Source organism: Phaseolus vulgaris, chromosome 5 (assembly GCF_051622355.1).
Source record: "Phaseolus vulgaris cultivar YP4 chromosome 5, ASM5162235v1, whole genome shotgun sequence".
Lineage (NCBI taxonomy): Eukaryota > Viridiplantae > Streptophyta > Magnoliopsida > Fabales > Fabaceae > Phaseolus > Phaseolus vulgaris.
In genome coordinates this window covers 39266553-39280779 of record NC_143502.1, presented here as the reverse complement: position 1 = coordinate 39280779, position 14227 = coordinate 39266553, and the positions used below count along the sequence as shown (strand labels likewise).

At 28.3% G+C, this 14227-nt stretch overlaps 1 protein-coding gene and 1 non-coding gene across 2 annotated transcripts; both read right to left on the bottom strand.

The window, feature by feature from the left end:
* Window positions 1-913: 913 nt before the first annotated feature.
* LOC137834414 (isoprene synthase, chloroplastic) lies at window positions 914-9864 on the bottom strand. The gene is made up of 5 exons (XM_090302959.1): window positions 7805-9864; window positions 2395-2662; window positions 1733-2111; window positions 1156-1374; window positions 914-1049 (listed from the first exon to the last, which is right to left on the bottom strand). Exons 2-5 carry the CDS (start codon window positions 2606-2608, stop codon window positions 914-916), a joined length of 948 nt encoding a protein of 315 aa, XP_090159085.1. The 5' UTR covers window positions 2609-2662; window positions 7805-9864.
* On the bottom strand, window positions 3428-3549 carry LOC137836296 (U6atac minor spliceosomal RNA). The gene has a single exon (XR_011085247.1). It is a non-coding gene; the product is annotated as a U6atac minor spliceosomal RNA (small nuclear RNA).
* Window positions 9865-14227: the final 4363 nt, after the last annotated feature.

The window sequence follows — 14227 nt, the reverse complement described above, 5'->3', positions numbered from 1 at the left end:
GGATGATACGCTTTTTGAAATAAACACTGAGCTGCCATTGTACATATACATGTCAAATTTGTTAGAATTTGTAGTTGGGGATCAGGAGCTCAATATAAATATAATTCAATTTTTGATGATGTAAGTATCTTTACCTATATTTTAATTTACTTTATGTTAAATTAGCATTGATTATGCTTTAACTAATAACTTGTAGGTTTTTGAATGGTGTCCCTATCATTGAGGGGAAGGAAAATGTGTATGGATTCTTAGATCCCGCATATACTAATCCCACTGGAACAAAGGAAAATGAAACTCAATCATACATCACTAACACCGTAGAAAAAGAGGAAAAAGAAATTTATTTATGCCCTATATTAATGAGTAAGTTTAATTATATGTCGTCAATTATTACTATTTCATCTTTTAAATATTGACTAACTCTTTTCATGGATGATATAGGGGTCATTGGCAGTTACTTGTCTTATCAATGGTTGACAAGACTGTTGTGTGGTTTTGTTCCCTACGCAAGAAGTCATCCACAAGTCTTAAGAATACCATTAATAGTAAGTAAACTATAAACTTAACTCCTTATGTTACTAATTAAGCATTTACTAACGCGGTTTTTTGTATTAATCAGTTCATGGCATTGATATAACATCCTAAAAGGTTGATCCAATTCAAATTTTCAAAATTTGAACTGGATAAAACTAAAGGTTTGTAATTTTTTTCTTTCTCTTTTCATTGTTTATCAATATTAACATTTACTTTTTATTGAATTATAGTGTAATAAACAACCAGAAAAGCTATGAGTGTGCCTATTACATTATGCAATGGATGGTTACCATTGTAAGACTAGGCCTTAAAAGTGATTGGCATGAGGTAACATGATGATAAATTATTTTTATAATTCTTTACCTTATGTATCTTAAAACTAATTTATGTCAACCATTTTGAAATGTAGTTCTTCACAGATGATGTCATAAGCCATCCCATTAACTGTGTTATAGATGGCTAGGAAGCACAATACCAAGTAGTCTGGAAGAGTGTTTATGGAATTCACGTTCCATCTTGTGTACATGCACATGTATAAAATAATATATACTAAAATAAGACATGTTTTAATTTTTTCAAAGAACAAAGTAAAATGAACTCCATCTCAGATTAGTAACAAACCTTTCAATAGCATCTGTGAAGAGCTCCAATTCATCTAAAGTACCATATATGTCATATATATCATTGAGGATTGTGATCAAATATCCCACCTTAGTGAGTTCTTTGTGACATATAGCAAATTGAGGTTTAGGAAAAATTGCAAGCGACCAAATAAATGTTTCTACTAATCTGTCTCGAACAAATTTTAGTTTCCTTGAGAGGCCAATGTCCCACCACCACCTAAGTAAAACACATTAAAAGACATAAATATAATAATTGCATAAGAAAAATAAAGTGAAATTGAGATCTCACCAAATTTTATTTGAATTCTTCCTAATATTTTAGTTTTTTCTTCAAAGTAATATTTATTTAATATTTAACAATTATTAAAATAATTATATTTGGATAATTATTATGAATTTTGACGTTACTTTTTAATCAAAAATAAATATTTGTTTCAATAATATAGACAAAAATTAATATATTAAGTTTTATTTTAAAATTAGTAGGATGAAACTCTAAAAATACCAAAAGAAATATGTAATTTCTTTTAACAAGTGTATAGTTTTTCTTTTTCCTTGTGTATTTATCTTTATACCTTGATAGTTCCTTTAATTCGTTTTGATATGATGACTGCTCCATGTTGAAATCCAGCTTTGCAAGCTCTAACAGTAAGAGATTATGCGGTTCTATCTTATCATATCTGTTAATATATTGTCTTGCCATTAGTCTGAAACAGCTTCGGTGATATGGAAGCCCCTCCAATACATGCCTAACTTTTTCTGCCATTTTCGCATCCATTAATCCTTCTTTCATTAAATTCATCAGATGTGTTCTTGAAAATGCATTTGCCTCCCAAACATTTTCTCCTTCGAAGCTCAAGTATGATGCTTCGTATAAACTTAACATTCCTTCTACATCATTGCTAATTTCAACCTTGAATTTTCCTTCTTCATCTTTGAAACTCATAAAAATATCTGCATGCACTTTAAAATGATTAAAAATATTTTATACTATGCCATAATACCAAGGTAAAGTATAATTTTTTTTTATTTAAAAATATTTATAATATGAAAAATATAAAAAACAACTTGATATATGTTTGTTGTCTAGCTTTTGTTGACATTTTTTTTCCTGGTATTTGATTATAACATTTTAAAAACAATATGATGGTGTAATTATTGTTAGCAAAATAAGCTTTGTGGAATAAGTTTTCAGATGGAATATATAAACACAATGGTTTCAGATAATCATTTGTACCTTGGGAGACATCAAAGCCATGTCGCCTGAGAATTCCAAAAAGAAGAGCGGTTTCATGCAGACTTTTTCCAGTTCGGTTTTCGAAGTTTTCAATTGAAACAATTTTGAGAAGGACTTTGTTTATATCCTCCTCAAACTTGAAGGAGAGTCCCAACCGTTCAATATCATCAATCAATTCAAGTAAGTTTAGTGGTTCCATGTTTGTTCCATTCATCTGAACTCGTACTTTCTCCTCTAACTTTCTTGCTGTTTCTTGTAGTGTTTCTATCTGCACTTAGCGTGCATGACAAAATAAATTAATAATGAAAACAATAATTCCAACAACACACTAATCTTTACACACAAAAATTAAAGGAAAATAAAGATTATCGGAAGCTTGTTTCCGAGGGACTGAATAAATTCACGATTAAAAGGACTGGGTTGGAAATTAGGTGGAGTTCTAAATGGGATATGGTGTTTGTTAGCATTAGCAACGAGTTGGCTTGAGGATCTAGAAGGAGTTTGTGTGGTAGACAAGCAATAGGGAAGACTCCATACACTATTTTCCATGGTGTATTCACTCTACGCTATGTGTAGTGTCAAAATGTGATGCTCACCAATGTGTGCCTTTCCTCTATATATACAACTCCAAGCAGAAACGAAAGACACTTGCGGAAACCTACCCTATTATTCATATGCCATTAAGTTTTCATCAACTCAGAAATTAGTTTCCCTCACACAATTTCCTAACTCAATTCTTGTGTCAAAATATTATTACATTGAATTTTAACGTAAATATTTTTTAATTAATGAATGTTAACATATAACCGCTTATAACTCATTTTAATAATATAGTAATAGAAATTAAAATTTTAAATTAAAAATAAAATAAAATAATTATTTTAAGTTGTAAAATGAATGTTTTTCTGTGTAATAGTTTTCAAGATATCATCTACTTTTAATATGTGGTCATACAAGCTTGTCATTTTCACCCACCGCTTAAATATACTTCAATTAATTCACATTTCACTCATGTTGAATTCCTATTACATTCATCAAGAGGTGGGTAGCTTTTAACCGATGTGTACGCTTTTAACCGATGTGTACAAGGAAAACCCGAAGGCTGTTCCCGTCCTGTCAGGAGAGATGCCAACCATCTTTCCTTTTAAATTATATACTAGACATAGTATTTTTTTCACAATATAAACTCTTATTGGAAATTCTTTTAATTATATTTATTTTTTTATGTGATTCAAATATCAATAGAGTTAGAATATCTTATATAAAATCTTATGTTTAATGTATAATTTAAACATTTCATTTTAATATAGTATTTTTTTTTTTGAAAATAACTATGTTTACGGCACACCACATTCAAATCATCACATATTAGTATATATTCTTATTCATATTCATTTCAACTCAAATCATATTTCCTTCCACATCATACATTCTAAACTTTATACATCATGTACATCGTCAATCACATAATAATGCATATACTTACACATCAAATTTATCATTCAAAATCATATATTTCAACGAAAAAATTAGATACTAATAAATTTCAATTTACCAATCATCATGCTATAATAGTATTAAAGTATAATAGTTTGATAAATATAACATCTTAGTGAAATATAAACAATTTCAAGAATTAAAAACAATTTAAAACATGTTATTTAATTTTTTTTAAACTTGTTTGTCTGCTCAGCGAATTAAGCACATGTCTAAATTCGTTCAACTACCATTCTACTTACTCAACCAAAGGTTTACTCGCCAAGCGACCTTTTAGTCGTCCAAATACTTTTTAGTTGCCCAATGAATTTTTAGTCCCCCAACACAAACTCTCATGTTTTCACCCAATTGAATTTTTTCAAGCAAACAAATGGTCGCATAGCTAATACGACTCTCGTGTTCAGATAAAATAATTTCTCTAAACAAACAAAATGGTCATCCAACAACTAAACCTTTCGAATTTTCATATAAAAGAGGTTTGTCTCGTAAACAAGTGGAGTACCACCAACTTTGCATAAAACAATTATGCATAATTTCGTAGATTGTGTCAGATTGGTTCAAAAGCTATTTTAATTCATTTTTTATACATATAATTGAGTAATTCCTTTTTACATGGGATCATCTTGAACAAATTAGATCCACTTGTAACATTCTACATTTTTAACTACCAAACACACAACATATCACATTTAGAATTTCACCTATACAAACTATATAATTATCATATTCATCAGTTTCAATAATTCAATATCTTATTTATACAATACATTAGTAACTAGTAATATATATAAAAAACATTAATAATATTACAAACATATATAGAATTGATATTACAAATATCTCAAAAAAATCTCATTCATACAATACATTAGTGACTAGTAATGTCTATAGAAACATTAATAATATTGCAAACATATATAGAATTGATATTACAAATATTTGGAAATCTTCCTCTCGTATACTATGCATATAAAAAAAATCGAAATATTTTAAATATTTTTAAACAAAACTTAGCATTTTGACCAAGTCACATTCACAATCCACATAATTTATAATTTACCTTAAGTACTAACAATTATAAATAGTTTCCTTACTGTTATAACTTGTTTAAGCAAGAGTATGCTTCAAACCTCATTCTAATAACAAGAAGGTTAAACATGTACATGAAATATTTTGATCGATAATATAAACATACTATGACACTCTGGTACTACTAACAAAGATTCATCTTTGCCCTAGAAACCTCACAGGAAAAGCCCTAACCTTAGACCTGTAACTCTTCCCATAAAACTAATTGAAAAAAAAGACAAACAAAAACTTTTAATATAAAAAAATCTCTAAAGTAGACCTAAGTATATGAAAGGATGAGGAACTATTTTACAGATAAAAAATATTTTATAAATATAATATATTTTGTAAAATAAAATTTGAATATTTAACTATTTTATTTATAATTAGATTTTAAATTTGATAGGTAAAATATTTGTAGTTAATTAGATATCAATTTAGAAACTAGTTTATAAATTTCTATTAATAATAGAAAATATTTTAAATATCAATATTTTTTTAATTTATAAAATAGTATCTAATTTAGTTAATATAGTAATTAATTATGTTTTTATCTCTAAAATTAATTTATATTTAATGATTTTCTAGTAATATATTTTTGTAATATTTTAAATAATTGATGAAATACAATTATGGTTTTAAAGACTCTATAATAGTAATGCTATAAAAACAATAGTTTTTATTGTTGTACATGTATAGAAGGAAATAGGATTTACACCAAAAATAAATTATCCCAATATCTATTTAATCACCTAAAAAAATTCTAAGATGGGACTTGTACATAATGTCTTAAAATTATTTGACCTGCATTTATGAGCATTCTGTGTGAAATAGGATATTCTTTAAATTCAATACTGTTGATCTCGAAAAAAAAAACTATTCATCCATATGACAAGTCCCATTTGAAAGGTGTGGAATGGACCCAAGATAAGACTATTAAACCCATGTTTTAGATATATTAATTTAAACAATTGATTATTTTCTTTGAAAAGTAAAGATATTAATGCACTGATAAAAAATATTTTACCTACATAATTTTCTCATTTGAAGTACAATAATGTTGATACCAAATACTTGAAAACTGTATTGGTATCTGTCCATACCGTGGCTTGACCCACAATGTCTCTGTGTGGCCCAATTTCGCTCCATTAACGCTCGATCAATGTAAGTAAAATTAAATCATCATTAAGAATTAGGTAATATATTAACGCTCGATCAATGTCAGTAAAATTAAATCATCATTAAGAATTAGGTAATATACCCTTAAGTACGACCTACTTTACTAATCTGGCTCAACAAAATAAGTCTATTAAAATAATATAAATAACGTACATTCCAAGAAGTAGGTACGTCATTAATTAGTGTACTCTAACATTTGAGTGTCGAACACCCTTTGATGACTTGAGCGTCAAAGTGTTTTCTGCAGGTACCTCTCTCATTCGGTATTTTCTAGGAGATCAAGTAATTGAACGACCGAGACCCAAAGGAGTAGCAAGAAGACCGATGGAGTAAACTGAGGTGTAAATCAGCCGTATGATAGAAAGGAGAAAAATGAAACTTCTCAATAATTCTTTAGGTCTCATTTCCCTAGCGAGAACTATTACATTTAGACCCTAAAAACAATTTATATTTAATTGAGAAACTTTGTTTCACATAATTTTGAATATATGTGTGGATTAGGATAAGAATATGGGATCATTTCAGCTTTCAAGAAGCAATAAATGTCAGCATCATATACTAAAAATCCAAGCTACTCTAATAATAGAATGGGAGTAGTGTGTTTTCCTCTTCTTTAGGTTCGGATGAAGGGATATGCAATTTGTAACTTTCCTTTTTAGCCTTCAAAAAAGTACACTTACCAAAACTTTGTCTTTGCAAATCATGATGAATTGTAGATAAATTGACATATATAGGTAGACAATAAAGGAAACTTGTCATTTTTAACTATTAAAAGGTAATCCATATAGCAATGTTTACTAGATAAATTCGAAACTTTATTCCATCAGTCATGTCATCGTAGCTATCTTCAATACCATCAATGACATATTGACGGGTAATATATTAAACAATAATTTCTAGGACATTGTTTTGTATAGCTTGCAACCATCTTGAAAAATATTATATAATTACCACCAAATTTTAATGTTAGAGTTTTTTGTTTAACTATCTAGACTTTTTTATAGATCACCGAATAAGAATAACTAAGACAATTCTTATTTGTGCAATTAAATATTTTATCAGAATTCATTAAAACAAATACTTTTAGCTATCACTAAATTGGTCGTTAAAAACACTACAATTGGTAGCTAAGCATATTTGCGACCGAAATAGTCACCAAATAAACATGGAAGTAAAAATTTTAGTCGCAAAGCATTTAGTGACCGAAATGTAAATTGGTCACAATTTTGCAACCAAAATTTCAGTCGCAGAAAGTTGGCTACCAAAATTCCTGGGACAAAATTAGCCACTAATTTATCGGTGACTAAATTGGTGGCTAACGTAAAAGGTATTAGCAACTCCAATTTTTGGTCGTTAATGGGTTGAAATAATTAATTAAAAAAAATCTTGTGGTGACTAATTCAGTGACTAAGTTTGAGACCTATAGCAACAAAATTGATTTCGGTAGCTAAATAATTATTTTTTAATTTCAGCAACCGATCATATTTCGGTCGCTAAATCAATTTTGGTGACTATTTTTATATGTATTATTAATACTTATTTAAAATTGTATTTTGACTTGTTTATAAAAAAAATCAAACATGCTTATAAATACTCAAAATTCAATTAAGCTAAATAGAAATGAACTCCAATACATAATTTAAGGAAGATTTGTATACAATATTACCTTTCAACTCTAGCTCTTTTCGATTCCATATTTGTTGATGCAATCCAAGCTTGCATCTTCGTTTGTAGATGCACTATTAATTTCCCTGTTAGTATCAAAGAATTACAAGAGAATTAGTATAAAAAAAGAAAATTCTCCCGGTGTTTGCACTCTTCTCTTACTCTAGTGTTTGACTCTTGCTTTTGAACTTCTACTTGTTGATTCTCTCAAGAGTGTTCATCCTTAGCTTGACTTTTTCTTCCCCAATATGCTACCTAGCAATGTTATTCAACCTTTTGCAAAGATCATTCTAAGAAATAATTTTCATCTCAAGAGGTCAATAATACTCAAAATCAAGAAAAACTCAAAATTAAGAAAATTAAACTCAAGAAATTAGACATGAGACAAGACACAAACATTATCGAAAAAATTATAACAAACAAGAAATTAAAGGCTATCAAGAAATTTGGCACTCAAAGGAAACACCTACAGATTGGCACTAGAATTGGATTAAATTTTTTTTAAAGAATATCAATATTTTCAATGGTGCATGAGAACCAGTTTTTTTCTGGGCCAATCTGTTTGGCCCAAATTAAAACCTTATATTTTTCTTTTCGCACCTCCAAAATTACTGCACCAAAATTCGTTAACTAGAAATGTGCAGCTCAAGTAATAGTGCAACACGGTTTTGGCCCAAAAAACAATATTTGTTGTTGCACATTAATTCTCAAGACTGACGTTTTTTCTTGTGTTCAAGGTCTCTTCCAATTTCCACACCATTGGCAGCCACAATTCACCTCAATTAACCAATTTTCACAACTCAATTTCAACTACACAAATTGCAAATCAGAATAGGCACCAATTTCAACAATATTGTAATTCAGTTTTTTTTTTATTAAAAAATCTGCTACCACTTAAATTCTTGCACCAGAACATCAAAACAGTGCCAAATTTTGCTCAAATAAATTACACCAGAACTTTCAAAAACAACTCCAATTGCCACTACTCAAAATTCACGTTACACTAGTCAGAAAAATGCACCTAGCAGTAATTTGAATCAAACAGAAACACCAAAGAAAAATGACGTGAAAAGATTGAATTAAAGATGCAAAGAATCAACACTCAAGTTTAGATGCACAAATTAAAATTCAAAAGTATGCACCAAGTTTCACTCTATCAATTAAATTTTGTACAGAATCTGTACCAACTCCAACATTATACGAACAAATGCCAAGTAATTCAAGAATAATTTGTATCACCAATTTTTTTAAACTACTTCAACAAATTATCAACAAAATAACAATGATTCAAACACCTTAGCTGCACTAAGGCACAACTAAACAAAATTTATCCAAGCGATTCACCCTCTAAAAGAAGGCACAGGTTGTGAGGAGATTGATTCACCGAATTCACCAAACGATTCACCGAATTCAATTTTCCAGTTTTAATTTTCTTCAACACCTCGTCGTTTCTCCATTTAAACTTCTCCAAAACGAAGAACAATGAACTAAAACGCTTAACCAAAAAAAAATCAGAATCAAAAACGAAAATGAAGAAGGAACTTACATGAATCAATTCATACGAACACTACAATTCCTTTTTGGTTCATGATATCTGATTTCACTCGTCACAAGAATTGGTCGTCCTCGCTTGAACTTCAGTCAATCTAAATATTTTCGCCACCACTGTTTGCACCGTTTGAAGATGAAGCACCGTTAAGCACTTTTGAATTACAATTGTTCCAATCAACCGTGCGGATATGCTTCAACAAACACACCGAACTTCTTCGTTTCGCACCGTCACCATTCTTCCTCAAACTCGCACACCGATTTCGTGGAAAACGCCACTTTCGTTTGCGATTCTTCACTGCTTCGAGTACTACCGTTCTCCAATCAACTTGTGACGAAGCTCCAAGGCATGAAGAACAACAATACAAAATACAAAGAAAAAATTTCAGGAAAATTTGAAAACCTAAATCAAATATGTTAAGCGTGCATATCATTATTCATGAGCCACCCAGTAGAATTTTTTATATGTTGATTGAATCTTTACCAAACTTTTAACAAATTCGAAAAAAAAAACATAAACGGTACTGATTATGGTATTATTCAACAATAGAGAGCAATAGGAAGGGTTAACAATACAAATTAATGCAAGTAATTAAAGAATTAAATTATTGCTTATTACCTCACAGGTACTATTGCTTTGGGCACACATGCATTTTTTTTTGTTTCGGTTTCACTTTTACCATTTACCTCTGAATGAAAAAACCACATCAGATTTCTCATTCTTCCTTGCTGTGAAAAATCAATAGGTAATTAGTTTAGATATTTATTTTATATAATAAGATTTTTTTATTTAATTAATTTTAAAAATTAGTATAATTTTTTACACTTAAGAATAAAATGTTTACCTAATTATAATTATATAAAATAATAATCATATTGACTAATCTAACTTTTTTTATTTTAAAATAAAATATTTGATTAATTATATATATATATATATATTTTAATTTTAATGTGTTATGTGACTGTACGCATGAAGATAGTGCTTTACACCACAGTGTTACACTGTTAGTTTTTTTATTTTTTTTTTATTTTTTATTTTACATAGTTTTATATTATTATGTGTTTTATCAATGGAGGAAATTCAAGTTTTAAACTCAAATATAATACAGTCTTTAAGAAAAAAAAAATCAAAAACGTCAATATTACGAGTTAAAAATGTTTAATATAATATCATTGAGTTTTTCTTAAGAAAAACATTTCAAATAATTATATTTTTTTATTTTATATATAAACTTGTTGTTGTGTTTAATAGATATAGTTTCTCAATGTTAACATTTAAAATTATACATTTTTTTTTAAAAAAAACATTAAAAGAGATATTTAAAGTGTCTCAATCCATTTGTATCCTTAAACATTTATAAAATTCATATATATAATTCAGAAATTAACACTTTTATTTAGTCACCGAAATAAATTCAGTTACTGAAAAGTACACAAATTTAGTCACTAATTCTCGGTGATAGAAATTAGCATTTCCATTTAGTCACCGAAATGCATTCGATTGTTAAAAAATAAACATATTTTGGTCGCTAATTTAGTGACAGAAATTAACACTTCCATTTTGCCACCGAATTTATTTCGGTCACTGAAAAATACACAGACTTATCGCTAATTTGGTCATGGTTTTAACTATTTTTAACTTATTCAATAAATCACCGATTTAGCAACCATATCTCTTGTTACTTTCATTTTCAGTCGCAAAACTAACTAAAATCATGAACACTTTATTCAGTCACTATTTGCCTTGCAGATTCGATATTGAGAATAGTTGGTGGTTATTTCAGTCGCAATTTGCGACGATTGTATTTCGGTCACTAAATTTGGTGACTAAATTGTTATTTTCTTGTAGTGATTGATGGATTTTCCTTAACTGAATTCACCACAAATAAAGTTATTTGGATTGAGTAAAAAATTTTGTGATCAACTGAAAGAGAAGTGCTCAAACAAGTGTGAGGAGCTTCAATATTTTTTTTATTTTCCATTGATACTAGATTTTGCTAAAAGAGGTCCAGATGTGCCATTGTCATTCGTTATTGTAATGAATGCAATGTGCAACATATTTATCCAACTTTGATTCTACCACGACAAATTACATAATTGGGACACATTCACTCATGTGGCAGGGTGAATTCCTATTACATACTAGATATATATAGTTCTTTTTCACACTACAAACTATGTAATTGGAACCTCTTTCGACTCTTACCATTTAGATATTTTTCTTTGTGTGATTCGAATACCAATAGAGTCAGAATATCTCATACAAAATCTCAAGTTCAATGCACAACCTAAACATTCCATTCCAACATCGTATTCTCTCTCTGGAAATAACTATGTTTACAGTACAACACATGCAAAATCATCATATACCAGCATGTCATATACATTTCAACTCAAATCATATTTCCTTCCACATCATACATTTTAAACTCTACACATCATGTACATCGTCAATCACTTAATAATGCATACACTTACATATCAAATTTATCATTCAAAATCATATATTTCAACAAAAAAAAGAAGATACTAATAAATTTCAATTTACCAATCACCACGCTAAACAATATTAAAGTATAATAACTTAATAAATATAACATCTTAGTGAAATATAAACAATTTTAAGAATTAAAGACATTTTAAAACATGTTATTTAATTTTTTTAGACACTAGCAGTACAAAAAAAAGTGTATATTGTGGCGGTTATTTTCGTATAAACTGGCGTTTATAACCGTCGTAATATACGCTTGTGGCGGTTTCCCAAACCGCCATAGAACTGGCCGCCACAAAGTTTTATGTGGCGGTTTTATGCTACCCGCCGCAACACCTGCCACTTTAAAAATAGTGTAAGTAGTGGCGGTTTTTATATGTAAGTACTGTCAGTTATAACCATCGTAATTTACATTCATTGAAGAAGACTCTGACACCATAATATACATAAGTAGTGGCGGTTTTAACTGACGTAATTCTAATTCTGAATAAATAAAATTTAACCACCACTTTTTTGTAATTTCTTTTATAATCTATTTTATACAATTATTAAATTTAAGCACCACTTTTTTATAATCTGTTTTATAGAATTATAAAATTTAACCACCACTTTTTCATAATATAATAAAATAATGTATAAAGTTATAATCATCCATTCATTTCATTGAAAATTAAAGCACGCATAATAATGTTCAAAATTTGTATGGAATTGAAAATTAAAACACATAAACCCAAATTTAACCACCACTATTTTATAATCTTTTTTATAATCTGTTTTATACAATTATAAAATTTAACCACCACTTTTTCATAATAAAATAAAATAATGTATAAAGTTATAATCACTCATTCATTTCATTGAAAATTAAAGCACACATAATAATGTTCAAAAGTTTATATATAATTGAAAATGAAAACACATGTCTAAATTCGTTCAACTACCATTCAACTCACTCGTCCAAAGGTTTACTTGCCTTGCGACTTTTTAGTTGCCCAACAAATATTTAGTTATTTAAGAATGTAGTTATTTGTAATAGCCGCATTCTTACATCAAAACGTTTTATTTAAAAATGCGGCTATTACAAATAGCTGCATTTTTAAATGAAGTTAATTTCAAAAATGCTACCGCATTTTGAATGACAATGTCTGACCATAAAAACACATTAAATAAATTATTGTTGTTTTTTATATTTTGTACTAGTGAAACTCTATTTCCTCAACATCATCATGACACGTTAATTGGAACGGGTACATTAGCAATGATTCAATTCAACTCTTTAATATATTATTTTATATTCCAAATCCATTTCCATATTGATATATCTAATGACGCACAACTTGAACAAAAGATTTAGGAAATATAGAACTCATATCTAGGTATTTTGTTCAAAGAAAACAAAATTTAAAAAATTATCAAAGCAAAAAAGACTGAGAGCACAAAATAACCTATGAAGATTAATTTAATCCATTATGATCATTGATGGTGGCAACACAAATCAAATTGGAAAACATTGGCAAAGTTGTAATTAATAGAGTTTTTGAAGGACGATGCAACCAATGGTGAGATAATGAGTAATGACGAACTACAATCAACACTCATGATAACATTGTCATGGATTATGATGATGGATATGGAGATGAGATCAACCAAAGAGGGGGAGGGAAGAGAGAAAAGAGGAAAATAAAAGAAAATGCAAAGATAAAATGTTCATTGCAGTTACAATATAAGCAATATAAAGACATACAATGATAGTTATTATTTCTTGAATTGTTATCGTATGTACCTATGAGGATGATTCATCTAATAATCATTGTTATAAAGTACATACCACAATAATTCAAAAAACATGCATTCATATGACAATGATTAAAAAGTAATTATTTTTATATGTTTAACATCAATTACAAAAATATCCCCATTCATTTCTTATTTTTTTATGACGATCACCGTTACATTATTAAATAATGTTTTTGTAGTGTAAGTTTGTGCAAGATGGTTAAGCTGAAGAAGCAAGTGTATAAATTACTTAAGAAAAAATTTATCTAATTGAGTAGGGTGCACCGATGTTATTGATAAAAGGAAAAATAGAAGATTATGTTTCTATTCAGATTATAGGAACATTAATAAATTAATCACTAAGAATAAGAATAAGTATATTTTTTATTCTAATAAAAAATTTGATAGATGATTTACACAACACGTTGACATTTTTATTTGATAAAGAAATATCATTAAAATTTGGTAAAGGTTAAAGATACACAAAAACGACTTAGAAGTCAAATTTGACTACTTTTAATATGTGGTAAGGTTATTTTATTATAATTTTTTTAAGAATTGATTGAATATTTTGTCAATTTTTATTAAGTTGTTATTATTTTCAAA